We start from the raw sequence: 16835 nt of genomic DNA on the forward strand, positions 1-16835 counted from the left end.
CATGGCCTGAGCTGTCTGTCAGGGCAGGACTGTGTGACTCCTGGGTCTTGCAGCTGTGGGAGTCAGGCCTGGGGCAAGGAGGGTCTACTGTGATGGGAATAGCCCACAGCTGAGGAGGAAACTGCTGGACAGCTGTGACCTCGGTTGTGGAGGCAAGGTCAGAAGGGAAAGCAGCTCTGGTTAGCTATGTTCTCTTCGTCAGGCCGTGGCTGTGCGCTGGAGTGACACAGGACCCTCTGTGCAAAGAGCTGCTGGGGGTGGTCTTGGGCGGCAGGCCAGCACTCAGCATGCCTCAACACAACTTTCAGGAACCTTCTAAACCACTCTTTACCAGCAGACCAGGCCATGGTGAACACTTCCTGCCTTGGGGGCCAGCTGTCTGCTTCCAGCCCACCCCCAATATTTTAGCAAATGGTTTAAAAGTTTCCCATTCCACTCTGAGCCGGAAATTTGCTGCATTGCAAAGAAATCATACAGGCAGGTGCCCAGACCCAGAAAGCAAGACCATCGGTATCATCATAAACCTGTGCAACCTAAAATTAATGCAACGGCTGGAGGGTGGGGGCACACTCAGGGGAAAGAATGGCAGATGGGCTCAGGGCCTAATGAACTTAGCTGACTTGAGGGACAAGTCCTATAACCTGGCATCTGTGGGTGAAGTCATGCCCAGGTGCCAGGAATTGAGGTTGAGAACCCAGGCTGGGCTCAGTACCTGCCACTGTCACCAGCTGGAAGGTGCCAGGGGAGTGAGGTTATCCTAGTCCTGACATGTGACCTGGGGTTGGGGGTGGTGGGGAGGAAGGCTCTGACTCTGGGCTGGGTCCTGGCCCACTGGCTTCCCTAGGGAGAGCTGGACCCTGCAGCTGTGGGCCCTGGGCAAGTCATTCCCCTGCCTCAGTTTCTCTGTCTGTAAAATGGAGATAGTAATAGTTTCCGCCCCCAAAGCTGCCACAAAGAAAGACTTAAGGACTGTGCCTGAAAGTGAAAGTCACTCAGTTGCGTCTGACTCTTTGCGAACCCATGGACTATACAGTCCCTGGAATTCTCTGGAGTGGGTAGCCTAATCCTTCTCTAGTAGATCTTCCCTACCCAGGAATCAAAGTGGGGTCTTCTGCATTGCAGGCGGATTCTTTACCAACTGAGCTATTTAGGGAAGCCCAGAGACTGTGCCTGGGATGGGATAAATGGGAACCAACATTTTCCTGGCTTCCCCTGCAAAGGGCAGGAGATTCTGCTGGAATCCTGGTCACACAGGGCTGCCTGAGAAGCCCATGAGAGTCCAGAGACCCTGTGCAAACCTGTGTGCAGACTGGTACGCGGGCACTGCCCAGAGCGTGGCCTGTGTGGATGGGTGGGTGGCACCAGCTAATAGCCCTGGCTCTTTCCCAAATCAGAAGCTGAGCACAGTCCAGCCTTGCCTGTCACCATGGGGAGCAATGGCCTTTCCACCAGTTCCAGGCTGGAGCCGTCCAGCTCCGGCAGCCTCTTCCTAGGCCTGTCAGCAGCAGCCCACTCCTGGTTACTGATCAACCTGCTGCCCCCTGGTTTGTTCTGCGGCCTCGTGGGTCATTTACTATTGTTGTTATTACCACGGCCCTACACTGTTTGCAAGTTCCCAACCAATCAGAGCCAAAGCTCCATCTTCCAGGAGATGAATACCAAATCCAGAGAAGGCCAGCGACTGCTGTGATGCCCACGCAGCATTCAGACTCATCCTGGCTTCCAGACCATCTGCCCCAACTAGAAAATGGGAATGCTGGCCCATGGGACTCCAAAGGCACAAGATGCTATGGGGGAGGGAGGGAGGGGACGTCGGCCTGACTACCGAAAGGCAAGCCTCTGGTCCTTCCAGGCTCCAACAGGAAGACGTCAGGGGCAACCTCTGGCTGAAACTCCTACCAGGAACCAGCGCCTCTCTGGTTGGGAGAAAGGAGCTGAAGCCTGCGGTGGGGCGCGGGATCCAGAAGCTCTGGATTCGCGGATTCCAGTCCCGAGCGCCGAGCTCCGGGATCCCGACTCCGCCGGCGGGGCCTCAGCTGCCCTCTGGCGGCGGGAGCGGGCAGCGCCCACCTCCCAGTGACACCGCCGCCCGGGACGCCAGAGGGCTGGGCCGGCCCCGTTCTCAGAGGTGGTGAGAAGGTGCGCAAGGACCCGGGCGCGGTGCCTGGCACCTGGCACACACCTGCCGTCATGCTGCCCATTGTTCTTATTCTCCGAGGAAAGTGCGTTCCAAAGAAAGTGTGCGCGTGTGAGTCCTGCGGTGGGGAAGGGGTGGAGGGAGGGACGGGGTCCTTGCATGTGGTCGGAAGCCCAGCCAGAACTGGGTCCCCGACGCCCTTGCGGCCGCTGAAGCAGCGGAGAAGCGCAGGGTCCGCGCGCCCGCAAGTAGGGGGCAGACCCTTGGCTGCCCTTCCCAAGTCCCGCCAGCGGGAGAGGGCAGCGGCCAGCGGAGGTGGACGGAGGGCGCAGTGGGGCCCGCGGGCGTGCGCACGGTGACGCGCAAGGCGAGGCGGGGCGGGGCGGCCACGCTGGCTGCATATAAGGGCGGCGCTGGACGCGCAGAGCCAGAGCTTTTGTCCGAGATTCAGAGCCCCGCTGAGCCCAAGCCCGAGCCGGCCGAGCCGAACTCTGCCCTGCGCCCCAACCACCGTCTGCTCGTCTCACGGCCCCGTGCCCGGCCCCCTCGGTCCCTCTGCTCAATGAAACTGTCTGCGATGATCAAGAAGATGTGCCCGAGCGACTCGGAGCTGAGAGTCCCGGCCAAGAACTGCTACCGCATGGTGGTCCTCGGCTCGTCCAAGGTGGGCAAGACGGCCATCGTGTCGCGCTTCCTGACGGGCCACTTCGAGGATGCCTACACGCCCACCATCGAGGATTTCCACCGCAAGTTCTACTGCATCCGCGGCGAGATCTACCAGCTGGACATCCTCGACACGTCCGGCAACCACCCGTTCCCCGCCATGCGGCGCCTCTCCATTCTTACCGGTGAGCCGTGGCGGCCAGCAGCGGGCGTGGGGAGGGAGCGCGCCGCCGCGGTGCCCGGGACCCCTCGTCTCGGGGCGCGCGGGCTGGAGGCGCGGTCCGCGCGCCACGATGGGTGCTGGAGAGGTCAGCGTGCCCCTCGCGGGGGCCGGAGCCCCCGAAGTCAGCCCGCTTCAGCTGTCCCCTGGTAGCCGCCCTCACCCTCTCCTCTTCCGCTCTGTCCCCCGCAGGAGACGTGTTCATCCTGGTGTTCAGCCTGGACAACCGCGACTCCTTCGAGGAGGTCCGAAGGCTCAAGCGGCAGATTCTCGACACCAAGTCGTGCCTCAAGAACAAGACCAAGGAGGACGTGGACGTGCCCCTGGTCATCTGTGGCAACAAGGGGGACCGCGACTTCCACCGCCAGGTCGAGCCGCACGAGATCCATCAGCTGGTGGGCGCCGACCCCCGGCGCTGCGCCTACTTCGAGATCTCGGCCAAGAGGAACAGCAGCCTGGACCAGATGTTCCACGCGCTCTTTGCCATGGCCAACCTGCCGCGCGAGATGAGCCCGGACCTGCACCGCCGCGTGTCGGCGCAGCACTGCGAGGCGCTGCACCAGAAGGCGCTGCAGGGCAAGAGGCTGCGGCGAGCGGGCGGCGACCGCGACGACGCCTTGGGCATCCTGGCGCCCTGGGCGCGCAGGCCGAGCGTGCACAGCGACCTCATGTACATACGCGAGAAGGCCAGCGGCGGCGGCCAGGCCAAGGACAAGGAGCGCTGCGTCATCAGCTAGGAGCCCCCGCCCCACGTGGCCCTAGAGCCTCAGGAGGCCCTGTAGTTCGAGTGTCGGGGCCACGTGCCCCCAAACCGCGGGCGTCTTCCTTCCCGGCGCCCCAGCCCGTGCACCGGAGAGTCTCAGAGAGCAGAGAAGGGACCGTCATCTGCTCGGGAAGGAACGAGAACTGGCTGAGGCCCGACTCCCCCCACTTCCGACGCCCATTGGCGCCCACTACTCCGTTTCTCACAAAGCCCTAAAAATGGGGGCGGGGGTGGAAGTTAAGCTTGTCCTGCCGGCAGGAGGAGCGGGGCGTTATCTGTGTGATTGGGGGTTGCCATGACAGCTGGCCCGAAACCGAGGGTGGGGTCAGATCATAAGGAGTGACTTGTTTACATGTGTGTGCAATTGCACAAAGCAAAACATAAAACTTGCACTTTATTATAATAGAGTTCTGGTGTCACCCTGGACATGAACAAGATCTTACCTAGGTGTTTGCACTGCGTGTTGAGTCTTTAAAGTTATTGCTACTGGTTTTTTATTATAAAATAAAGTAATTTAAAATGGAAAACCATGCTTCCTCTGGCTTCAGAAATGGGGGAGGAGGGAGGGCAGGTCTCTACTTCTGTGGAACTGGACTCGCTTTTCCCAGAGTTGGACACTAACCCTGGCCTGAAAACAGCTCCCTGGAGAGAAGGCCCCAGAAAAGCTCCCAACAGCTGGAAGCCCTTCTGTTTGGGATCCATTCCTGAGAAAGTCAGGACACAAATAAAGGGCTTCAGGGTTCAGCCATGCACTACCTACTTGCCCCCCCACCCCCAGACCCCCCAAGGGCCTCCGGGACTGACCAGGTCCTATGCTCAGCACAGGCCCAGGGCAACAAAACACCACCAAACCTGGAACCATCAACGGTTTCAGGGGTCACTCAAGTCCTCCTTTGTGCAGGACCCTTGTCCTGAGTTGGCTGCAGGCTCCACCACCGAGCCACCTGGACCTAGTCACGATTTGTGGCCCTGGCCCCTCCGGCCCTCCTCCCTCCTCAGGGGGGTCCAGCACCCCCTCTGCAGCTGAGGTCACTGGCTCCCACCTGGGGACCCGGCTCGCTCCGCCACATGAGACTGCACAAGCCCGGGGCAAGGGAGCCCTGGCAAGCCTGATTTTCCACCTGTGAAACAGAGAGCAGATGCTTCTGCTGCAGGCTGCTCTGAGGGCCATGGGCAACGTCTCTGCATGGCGCCCGCTGCCCAGGAATCCAAGTGAGGAGCCCAGGTGTCCCAGGGGAGGACTCTAACTCTGCTTTGGTGGACTGCTCCCAGCCAGGACCTGACCTACATCCACAAGGAGGGATGACGGCCCAGGAGCTGACCATAGGCAGGACAACCCTCTCGGCCACCTGTACCCTGGTGTCGGATTCCACTCCCAGAAGGGTCACCCCATGCTCATGCTGGTGTAGCTGGTGTGGCCATGTCCTGGGGCTGGGGGCGGGGCACGGAATGGAGGTGCTCCCAGTTGCTCAGTCTCCTCTGCGTAAAGGGGAGACTACCTCTCAACTATCACGGGGATGTCCTAACGTGAAATGTCTCAGTACAGACCCAAGACGTCCTGACAGCAGAGCACAAGTTCTTTTAATCACACTCCTGAAAAGCGTCACAGGTCACAACACTGGAGCACAAAGGAGACCCACGAGGAGCCCATGTCCACTGCAGTCTCGCAGCAAGGCCCGGCCGCCTGGTATTTCTGAGCTTCACATTCCATGGTTATTTGGTTGGAGCCTTAAAATCGGCCCACACAGTACTGTACTCTTGAAACTTCAAAAAAATAACTGATTCAGTTTATAACAGCCCCGCAGCAGAGCTGGCCTCAGGTGACACCCACTTAAATTCAGAGCCTGCTCCTCTGGGTGAGGCTGCTGAAACCTCACCCTTCCCCTGGACACCTGACAGGTGGCTGCCAGCAGACTCAGAACCCCTGCTCGGAACACCCTTATAGCCTACATTCCTGCCAACTGGCGGGCGCCCGTCAGCCCTGACACGGCTGGCACAGGGATGAGCCCACTCTAGATCTGAGTGATACTCGCCACTTGTCCCCACATGTTTCAGAGGCTTTCACCTCAGGCTGGTCACAGAAACGCAATGTCTGTCTGGAGAAACAAGGGTGTTTATAAACATCTATGAACCAGGCCTGGGCTGCACGATTGCCAGGGCCAGCTTCCCCCACTCCAAGGGGCCATCAGAATCATGGCCCAGAGCTGTTCTTTTCCATGTGATCCCCGAGTGCACGCAGTGAGAAGGCCAGAGGGGAGGTCATCAGTGGACCAGGGACAGGACTTGGGAAAGCTGAAGAGGGCGTCTGTTCATCTCGTCAGACCGCGGCTGAGGAGACCACGTGGTCTGAGGTGGTCTGGCCGTTCTTGGGCAGTAAGTGGCTAAGCTGACGGAAGGTGACAGGGACAGAGGAGCAGGAGCGATGAGTAACAAGGACATGGGCGGCAGAGAACCTGGGCGGGGGCGCCCGGTGGGCTCCTGGTTGATACCTCATGAACAGTAACACCCATGCCTCAAACAGAAAGAAACAACTATTCCAGCACAAAAGGCCACCCCACAGTCTCTGAAACCATGTATTTCTCTCAAGGCCTTTCTCCATGCGTGTGCAGGCCTAACTGTCCACACACACTGCTGCTCACTGGACACCAGGTTCCTGGTACCCGCACCGTCTGCGGTGGGTGGAGAGGGGCAGAGGGAAGCCGCCTCCCTTCCTGCTGTGTCCCTCCCCAGATGCAAGAGGAGGCCCCACCTCCCAGCCTCAGGAAGCCTTCCTCCTTCAGCAGGCAGTTACTGCGCATCTGGACGGGGGGACAGTACACGAGGATGCCCAGGGAACCAGCTCGGGCACTGGCTCTGCAGTCAGGGCTAAAGTTCAGCTAAGCAGGCAGTACCAGAGCCGTTCCACAGGGCTGGGAGACAGGAAGCCGGGGCCCCAGCACTCCTCCTGGGGTCGGCTCGTCACTCCTTGGGGATCTCAAACATGCACAGGCTCTTGTACTTCTGCAGCAGTTCGTTCTTGGTCCGGACCTGCTCTCGGAGGCGCTGCAGCTGCTGCTGCTGCTGCTCTGGGCTCAGGTGGATGCCAGGCATGGTGCTGACCACCTTGCGCATCTCCTGGAACTTGGTCTTCAGGGTGTTCAGGTCCTGGTGGACGTCGGGACTGTCCTTGTCCATGCTGCAGGGGCAGAGGGCAGGCATTAGCACCAGCAACCTGAGAGCTCCCTCCTCACTACCCTCAACCCTGCAGTAGAATGCCTGTCAGGCCTGTGTCCCCCATTGAGCTGTGCATCACCAGCATCAGGCAACAAGTGGCAAGTAAAACCTAATGAAGCACCACATTCCTTCTTACATGAGACACTGCAGACCATTCAGGAGACGATCAATGAGCAAGAGCTAATTTTAGCTGATGTTCTGATGCCTGAACCTGTTAATACGCAATCTGATTTCCACAGAGCTATTCATAAATTTTACATTAGTCACAGCTACTGGAAAACTTTCAGCAGGTACTCTCTCTCTCCCACCTCTCCCAACAACTCGGGTAAACTTGGCCTTCTGGTCCCGCTCACTTTAAAGGTGGGATCATATCTTCACTCTTAGCTACTGTCGGCTGCCCAGAGACCCATGTTCCCTGTCACAGCAAAATCAAAAGGAAGCAAGAACAAAACTCTTCACCTGAGAACAAAGAAACAGCCCAGTTGCTCCTGTACATTTTTTAAGTTAGGAAATGAATGGATGAACCTTTGAAAACAGGCGGTTGAGACTAAAATCTAAAAGCCAATGCAAAGGCTGTTTTAAAAGTCACCCACTGAGGCACAAGAGGGGAAAGCTGTCAAGGATCATTTATTTCTTTCAATAAACTTCATCCCTATTGGGCAATTTCAACCCAGATGGTGCTAATTCATGTTTATTATTAATCATTTCTCTGCTTACGCAGACAGAATAGCCATCTTTCCTGGTGATCCGCTAGTTAGAGCTCATTCCTGACAGATGAGATGCACTGGGGCCTGCTCACTATTTATCAATAACTCAAACTCGGAAGCAAGATCTGGAGAATCAATAGTTTATTCTGGGAAACGAATAAAGACACTTCCTGTTGTCTTCTGAGGCCCTTGATTCACACACACCAACTCTGGTGCACCTCACCCCAGCTTCAAGAAAGCGTTTTATATTCTGTCTCCTTCATGTCTCAGCTCTGATCTACAACTCTTGACAGACACCATCTGGACTTCTGAAATCATTCCACTTGGATGGCATATGTGCTAACACATTGTTACAAATTTAAGTCCCAAGGCAATTTTGAAATTAAATTATAGTTTTAAGAAAACTGATTCACAACACATACGTCTGAAAAGACAAGGTAAAAACAAACAAAAAAAAAATAAAAATTTTCTAAACAATAAGGGCTTACCATATAGCACAGAGAACTATACTTAATAGCCTATGATAAACCATAATGGAAAAGAATACTTTTTAAAAAAAGAGGGTCCATATATGTGTAACTGAATCATTTTTTGTTTTTGTTTTGACAAAAATGTAACCACACTACACACATGGTTCTGATTCTTGCTTTTCTCACCTGAAATGCACCTCAGACGGCTAGATGACCTGACTGTTATGGGTATGTGGATGTTTCTAACTGATCACCTGCAGTCTGAATGGGGATGACCATCCCACACCTGCACCTGTGTGTGCTGGGCACCCACCGTCCCCTCAGTCAGGCTGCGGCTCTGCCTGCCACCACCCTCGGTTCATCCCTGCTCCTCCTCCTACTCCCCAGCTTCCTGTGGGCCCCAGTCCTCTCCTCCTCCTAAAGACCTCTGTCCCATCTACCTTCACAAAACCTAAGCACCAGCTCAAAAACTTCAGATGACTCCTCAACTCCCAGGTTCAGTGTCTCTGGGGTCAGACACCCAAGAGAGTCTATTTTCTTTGGCTGCCGGTTGAGAAGTTGGGGACAGGAAAGGGGAGGTATGGGTGAAGGGTGGGGCTGGGTCTCAATGTCCAGTCTGTGGACTTGCTCTCAAGCTCCTATTCTCAGTACGGCTCCCCTCCCCCAGCTCCCACAATGTGCCTAGTGTTCCCCAGTCCAGATACTCTGTGGCTGACTCTTTCCTAAAAACAAATCTTGGGAAAGTACAAGCCTTTAAGTTGTCCGACCAAGGTCACTCAGCCGGTACCTTATAGAGCTATCATTTGCGGTTCATTTTTGGATGGCAACACCTATTCAATGGACATGAGATTGAGTAGACTCTGGGAGATAGTGAAGAATGGGGAAGTCTGGTGTGCTGCAGTCCATGGGGTTGCAAAGAGTCAGATACGACTGAGCGACTGAACAACGAACAACAATTATTACTGGTATATTAGAGATAAGACAATCAAGGCCTAGAAAGGCTACGCACTTAACTAAGATTCCAACACAAGCAAGTATCAACATGCAGATCTGAACTCAAGAAGATCTGACTTCAAAGCCCATGCTCTCTCTCGTGGACGATACAGCTCCATCTTTAAGGCCACCCCAACCCAACTGCTCTATCAGGGTCAAAAACAGACTCTGAGAATGTGTACACTCTGTGTTTTCTTCATTTTTCTGTATTATTTCTAAAATCTGAATAAGCATATTTGGGTTGATCCTGGATAATGCCTGGGACTCCAGGTCTGCTTCTGTGTTTGTTTGCTTGGTCACTCTGCCTAGCAGTGCTACCTGATTACAGGCTCCTGGGAACAGAACAGTCTGCCTTGCCCGATAAACACTATGTTCACACCAAGTGAAGCCAGATGAAGTCAAGGTCTACTGTGACTACTGTGAGAACAAAGTCTTCACAGTCATCTGGAAAGCAGTGGAAGCGTCAGGTCATCCCAGGGCAAGTGAATCTAATCCGCCTCAACTCTAAACCGGCTGCGCCATCAGCAATACTTTCGTGTTGTATCGATTCCATTTCAGCAAAACATCCAAGAGCATGTTGATGTTCACTTGAATATTACTGTAAAAGTAACTTTGTTGTAATCCACTTTGCTTTGATTTTTTAATGGCTGAATAAAAAATTCAAGCCCAGGGGTTTAAACTTTGCTATCATGTGGACATAAATAACAGTAAAAAATAATTTGGGCAAATGTGGGGACTGGGGAGATTTTGGCTGTGTGTGTGTGTGTGTGTTTTCCTTCTAAGGATCAGTTTGAAAACTCAGGTGATCTGAAGACTGGCCAAAAGAAGACAATCACTCCTGTGTTGCCATGACAGGGCACCCGAGTGCTCTCTGGAGGTCAGCACCCTACTCCTGTAAAGTTCTTATCATCACCCCTATAACCTCTTTGCATTATGGGTTATTTCGCTCATGAGTTTCCCCTTCTAACTGGTGAGCAAGGTGGGGATGAAAAGTCGGCCCCTCCACGTGCACACGCCACAGCACTTAGCAGTGTGCCACACATGGAAGATGACACTATCTGTCGGATCTGTGGGAAAACAGGCTCACAAGCTGCACCCGAGTGGTCTGCCCGCAGCGTCCGTGCATTTGCTGTCTACCCTGGCTTCGTTTTAAGAACGCTGCCTGCCAGCACAGGGCCTGGCAACTCCCAGGATCGACTGTTGAACACTTGGGACTGCTCGCGGTGGTCTCGGCGTGGCCGCTCCCCTCCGGGTATGTACCTTGGTACCGCAGGGGGCCCCTGGAGTTCGGACACGTGACGGGCAGCGGGGGGCGTGCGGGCTGATTCCCCCCGGGCCCTTACCATTTAATGATGCTGTGAACCAAGGGAAGGAAGGAGCAGTTCTCCTCCGCCTTCACACCTGCAGGGGATGGAGGCTTCGGCGCGGGCTGCGGCTGTTGCGCTGAGACAGACTGCGGCGGCTGCGGCGGCGGCAGCGGCTTCATCTCCGGCAGCGGAGGCTCGGCGGGCGGCGGCAGCGTGTCCTCAGCCTGCCGACCGGCAGCAATACCCACAGAGGCCATGGTGCCCGGGACCCCAGCAGCCGATCAGCCGGACAGGCGGCTCCGCGCGCCGGAAGTGTTGCGGATTATGATGTCAGCACCGTGCGCCGCGGAGGCGGGGCCGGGCCTGGCGGTCGTTACTAGGCAACGGGCGGCTGGTCCTGGGTGGCCTGGATTTGGTGGTACGCAGAGACAGCTAAATTTTTCTATGTCAGAAATAGAAGGTATACCTCAGGAATAACATCTTATTCCTATTCACGTTACAAAGAGAGTCCAAAAGCAACCAATACAAGAAATAAATGAGGTCTCAGGAAGAGTGAACAGCACCTCCCGCACCTGCGGGTGTCAGGCCCTGGGCCCGCGGACGTGGAGGATCCGAGGGGAAGGACCCACGGCTCCCACCCGCGCATAAGCCTCCAGGGACGAGGCCTTGCGCCTACCCTATGGACCCAGAAATACACTGAACAGTTAATATGCATCTTCTGGGTGACACGCTGTGCTAACTGTGGGGAAAGGATGGGGAGGCTGTCTCAACTTCCTCCGAGCAGAGATGGCCAAAAGGGATTCAGTTCAGTTCAGTTCAGTTCAGTTCAGTCGCTCAGTCGTGTCCGACTCTTTGCGACCCCATGAATCGCAGCACGTCAGGCCTCCCTGTCCATCACCAACTCCTGGAGTTTATTCAAACCCATGCCCATCGAGTCTGTGATGCCATCCAGCCATCTCATCCTCTGTCGTCCCCTTCTCCTCCTGCCCCCAATCCCTCCCAGCATCAGGGTCTTTTCCATGAGTCAGCTCTTCGCATGAGGTGGCCAAAGTACTGGAGTTTCAGCTTCATCATCAGTCCTTCCAATGAACACCCAGGACTGATCTTCTTTACGATGGACTGGTTGGATCTCCTTGCAGTCCAAGGGACTCTCAAGAGTCTTCTCCAACACCACAGGTCAAAAGCATCAATTTTTTTGGCGCTCAGCTTTCTTCACAGTCGAACTCTCACATCCATACATGACCACTGGAAAAACCATAGCCTTGACCAGATGGACCTTTGTTGGCAAAGTAATGTCTCTGCTTTTTAATATGCTGTCTAGGTTGGTCATAACTTTCCTTCCAAGGAGTAAGCGTCTTTTAATTTCATGGCTGCAGTCACCATCTGCAGTGATTTTGGAGCCCCCCAAAATAAAAGTCTGACACTGTTTCCCCTGTCTCCCCATCTATTTCCCATGAGGTGCTGGGGATCAGTGCCAGGAATAAATACCGTATCCGAGGGAGAAGTCAATGTCAGGTACTCTCCGTACCTGTGGACTAGCTCCTGAAGTCCCTGGTCTCAGTATGCTCACCTCTGAAATCTTTAGTTCAGGGTCATGGTAGAGCCCAAACCACTTTCCAACTTCAGACACATGGCTGACCTTTGAAGGTGCCCTTTGCATGAGCCCTGGGATCTTAGGTCAAAGTAGGGGACTCCTGGTGGGTTTGTGGGTATGTTCCTCAAAACAAGCCCTCTTGAGCCACCATGTGGGGGCTGTGTGATGAGGACTGGCATCCTGGCTTGGCTGGAAAGTCCCACCCCCACCCAACCCCATAGGCTTTAGAGAGCTGAGGAGTCCACAGTCAGTGGCAAGATGAGCAGCAACACTGAAGAGCAAGGTGGCCAGTGCCAAGGAAGCATCAGTGCTGGTATTTCAGAGGCATCTTGGAGGAGTCTGTAGAGGCAAGTCCCAGGGGAGGAGACTGTGAAAGGAAGTGGGAAGGGTGGACGGTGTGTCAGAGGGCACTTTGGTAATAGCCTCAGCACAGTTTTCTTATAAAAACTGCACCCCACAGGTGAGCACGGGGGTGGGGGGGGGGGCTGCTGACTGTGGGTCTCTCCCCTTGGGAGAAAGTTCAGGGTTCTGGTGGAGAAGGAGGAAGAAGGTCCTCCTGGGACAGGACCAGACGGGCTTGAAGAGGCTGTACACCCTTGGAATTTGCCTGGGGACATAAAAGCAGTGTAGTAATAATAATAGTAATTACCACAACTACTGTGTATTGAAAGTAGGTACAAGGGACGGAGCACAATCATCTCATGTAATCCACAAAAAACTCTGGAAGGTAGATGTTAACGTCTCTGTTTTATAGATGGTGAAGAATCTGACCCAGGTCACACAGCTGTCAGACAGCAAGACTCTGGTCGTAACCAACACAGAGGAGACCTCAGGTCCCTACCAGCCCTGTGACTTTGTGGTTCAAAATGTTAATGTGAGGTTTTTATTCAGAATCAGAAAAGAATCCCACGTTCATCAATAATCTCCCTGTAGAAATCACACGTCATCTTTCCCTCCTGGCGTGTTTATAACTTCATTACCAGCCCCAACTTTATCATTGGTAGAATGATGAGGGTATCTCTTTAAAAAGAAAAAAACACTTCAGGTATAAATAGATATGGGTAAAGAAAATGAATTGAAAACGTAGAAAGCAGGAATGGAGTAGGTGCCTTGACAGTTTGCCCTAAAAATAGTTAATATAATTAGTGGCAAAAAGTGGAGCTGACCTCATAACATTTCAGGCAGATGTCAGGGAAACATTGCCTGTGCTGGCTTCATTAAAGCTGAAATTAACACAAGTGTGTGCCTGCTCAGAACTTCTCTGTTGAAAGTAAAAAAAAAAGAAAGGCAGAAAACTCCACAGAAACAACCGTGTGGCATTGATGCCTGGAGCAAAGCTTGCTGAGTCCTTGGGAAGCTCTCCCTGCTTCTCAGGCCCCTGTAGGCTGCTGGTGGCCAGGCCAGGCGCTGCTCAGCCCATCTGAGGCTCATAGCTTCAGACTCTGCATAACCTCCCAGGAAGACTGAACGGGTTATTCCACATCCATCACCTAGAAAAGTCCCTGGGAGCAGTAACAATCACTTCTGACTATTCAGACTTTCTCCCAGACTTAGGGCATTTAGGAGGAGTGAGCTGCATGAGTGCCCTCGACAGAGACAGAAGGCAAGCCACTTGTGTTGTTTTCAGTTTTCTGGTAGCCACACACAAAGAATCAAAAGAAATAGGTAAAATTGATTTTGGTAATGTATTTTACTTAACTCATGTATCCAAAACGTTATCATTTCCACATGTGATCAGTACTAAAAATTATCAAAGAGGTATTTGAAATCTGGGCTTCCTCGATGGCTCAGCAGGTAAAGAATCCACCTGCCAATGCAGGAGACACAGATTTTATCCCTGGGTTGGAAAAATCCCCTGAAGAAGGAAATAGCAACCCACTCCAGTATTCTTGCCTGAAAAATCCCATGGACAGAGGAGTCTGGTGGGCTACAGTCCATGGAGTCACAAAGAGTTGGACACCTGAGAGACTAAGCACTCTTTGAAATCTACTCTGTACTTTACATGCATAGCACATCTCAGCTAGAATAGCCACGTTTCAAATGCCCAGGAGCCAGGTGCCGCCAGTGTCCGTGGACCTGGGTGACACGTATCTATCTGGACAGATCTCAGTCCTAACGGTGAGAGGAAAAAAACTAGCAAGTTATACAAAGCAGATAGAGTATATTGCTACTTATACATACATTTGCAACATGAAAAATAACAATGTGTATGATCCATAGATACAAAGCATACATGTCAAAATGTTTTTAAAGAACTGAAGGGTGCACCTCATGGTCACAGGGCAGGTGAAGTTGTATAACAGGCCCTGCACCTTTCTGTGTGCTGTCAAATTTCTTTTATATATTATAAGGAAAACTGTGAACAAGTGCCAAGTGTGGGAGTGGGTACTGAGGAACCCAGGCTCTGCTCTTTCTGGCTGTGTAACCTTGGACAAGCCTTCCTGTGCCTCAGATTCCTCATCTGAAAAATGGAATCATAACGGCTCCTAATGGGAGGTTACCCAGGCAGTTACTCCTGAATGGGTTACAGGAGTTACCCTGTGGAGAGGACCCCTAATGGTCCCTGACACGTAGGAGCCACCACTGAAGCTTTAGCTACTACTGCTACTGTTCTGATAAATGTCTCAAAAACCCCTCATGATTACTCCTGAAACAAACTGTTACTACAAGAACACACTTGAGAACCAGGCTACATCAAAGCCCTGAGCTCTCTGATTCGCTCAGCGGACCTACACCACGAATAGCTATAAATAGGCTCGTGATATATCTTTGCTACGTCAAGTCCAAAAATAGTAATTCCTCTGTCAGACAAACATCGTGGGGATTGTTAAACTGATCTTGTCATTGAATGATGGGGCTTTGTCTTCAAAGCTCTATCTTACATCTGATTCATCCTTTTCTTTCATTAACTGGAGCCTCAGGCGAGTTGGAAAACTACATGTTACTTTGATTTTTGCAAGTAAAAAAAAAAAGCAGTGATCACAGTTCAGGCCAGCACAGTGCTACGGATACCTGGAATCACCTAATCCCAGCCACGACTCACCTCTCAGGCCTTACCTCAACCCACCCTGAGGATGGTCTTTCTCCTCTCCAAATACTATTTCATCTTCTTTTTATTCCTTTCAAGCACCCTCTTCTTATTCTATTGTGATGACCAGTTTCTCCACTTACTTATCTTAGTGTTTCATTTCTCAGAAGCCCTCATTTCAGCACACAAATTTGACTAAGTTTCTTTCAGACTCAGAATTTTCTCCATAAAACCTTAAGTCTTTATTCCTTCTTCTTCTTCTTCTTCTTTTTTTTTTTTTTTTTTGCCAGACCTCCAACCACTTTGGATTTAATAAAAATGAGAGGCAATCCCTTCCAGGAAGTGGTTTGGTCTAAAATGGTTTGTTACGTCCTAATGCATTACACTGGATGACCTCTTCACTCAGTCATTTTCACTCAGAGGATATGTGAGCCAAGCTTTTCTGTCTCAATGGGCTCAGCCTGAGCCAGTCCTATTAACCCTTTTCCTCACTTGAATTCCTCCCTTTTCTGGTAGTTACTTTGTTTTTCTTACCGGATTTACTGTAAGACTTTTGACTTTCGATTACTAACTGCAGTTGCAAAACTACAGTTAAAAATTATTATGTAGCTGGCAGTGCTGCTGGAGACCAGGGACGCTGCCTGTGAGCTAGTCCGGTGGCCCTGGTCCCATGGCTGGGTTTCTGACCTCTTGGGATGGGAAGAGGTGCCTGTAATAGCAGACATTTAGAATGTCCCCAGGCTGTAAGGATGACAGGCTCCAAGCTGAACCCTGGAAGTGGCGTCGAGATGGACCAGCAGCCTCTGTCCATTTCTGTTTACCACATCTCTGGAAAGGTGGCCCTGTGAGCGCTGAACATGTCCTGCCAGTCTTTGGCTCAGCCACAAGGTGTGATCTGAAGAGTCATCAGAAGACCCGCCTGCCAGTCCACACACCATGTTCTGGCCCCTGGTCTGTACCAAGACCTGCCGGACAGGGAGGAGGGAGAACCCAGGCCCAGCTGCAGAGAACAGGCCTGCGGGTCCCGGCTTGCCCCCGTGGCACCCTCATCTCGTAGACTAGGAAGCAGGGCCTGGGGAGGTGGACGGAGTCACCTGTTGGTGGGGGAATTGGGAGAAGCCTGCAACACTGACTCAAGGACAAAATCAAAATCGGGAGGGGATATTCAGGGACGGGCGTTTCCGGTCTACATGTACTTCCTCCACAGCATCTTCACTCGGTAGAAACCCGCAGGAAGTACTCATTGTTGTTGGAAGAACTCAGGGCTGGTGGTGAGGAGAGTGCTTAGGGGCCCAGAGCAAATGGGGAGTGGGTGTTACACCTCTGGGAGCATCGCTGGCTTACCTGAGTCGTGATTTTTCCGGTGGCCTCAGTGACAGTTGACCAGAGGGCCGGCTTTTGTCACAGTCTGACCAGTGGCCACTGTGGATGCAAGGAGAAGAGACAGCGTGGAAGACTTTTCCCCTAATTGGGGGTCCCAGGAGCTCCCTGCCCACTTTTGAAAAGTCCTGGGCAGCCAAGTTACAGAAAAACCAGGCTTGGATGGAGGGCCCCAGGGGCCAGTGCTGCCCTCCAGGAGGACCCCAGTGGATGCCAGCGGGTTTCCTGGGTGACAGCTGGGTTTTCGTGCAGTGAGAATCGGGGTGGAGTTGGGGGGGAAAGGAGCCAAGGTGCAGAGTTAACCTGAAGTAGTGACAGGAGCCCCTCCCCATGTGACCTCAGGCTATAGGGACAGTGTGT

The 16835-nt window shown here is 53.1% G+C and overlaps 2 protein-coding genes across 2 annotated transcripts; one reads left to right on the forward strand and one right to left on the reverse strand.

Annotated features, from left to right (window-relative positions):
- The first annotated feature begins 2544 nt into the window (after nucleotides 1-2544).
- On the forward strand, nucleotides 2545-4310 carry RASD1 (ras related dexamethasone induced 1). The gene is made up of 2 exons (XM_061141099.1): nucleotides 2545-2985; nucleotides 3213-4310. The coding sequence occupies exons 1-2, from the start codon at nucleotides 2700-2702 to the stop codon at nucleotides 3755-3757; spliced, it is 831 nt and encodes a 276-aa protein (XP_060997082.1). The 5' UTR covers nucleotides 2545-2699; the 3' UTR covers nucleotides 3758-4310.
- A 1566-nt stretch (nucleotides 4311-5876) lies between these two features.
- On the reverse strand, nucleotides 5877-10771 carry MED9 (mediator complex subunit 9). The gene is made up of 2 exons (XM_061143667.1): nucleotides 10510-10771; nucleotides 5877-6958 (listed from the first exon to the last, which is right to left on the reverse strand). The coding sequence occupies exons 1-2, from the start codon at nucleotides 10728-10730 to the stop codon at nucleotides 6742-6744; spliced, it is 438 nt and encodes a 145-aa protein (XP_060999650.1). The 5' UTR covers nucleotides 10731-10771; the 3' UTR covers nucleotides 5877-6741.
- Nucleotides 10772-16835: the final 6064 nt, after the last annotated feature.

This window comes from Dama dama, chromosome 5, assembly GCF_033118175.1.
Source record: "Dama dama isolate Ldn47 chromosome 5, ASM3311817v1, whole genome shotgun sequence".
Lineage (NCBI taxonomy): Eukaryota > Metazoa > Chordata > Mammalia > Artiodactyla > Cervidae > Dama > Dama dama.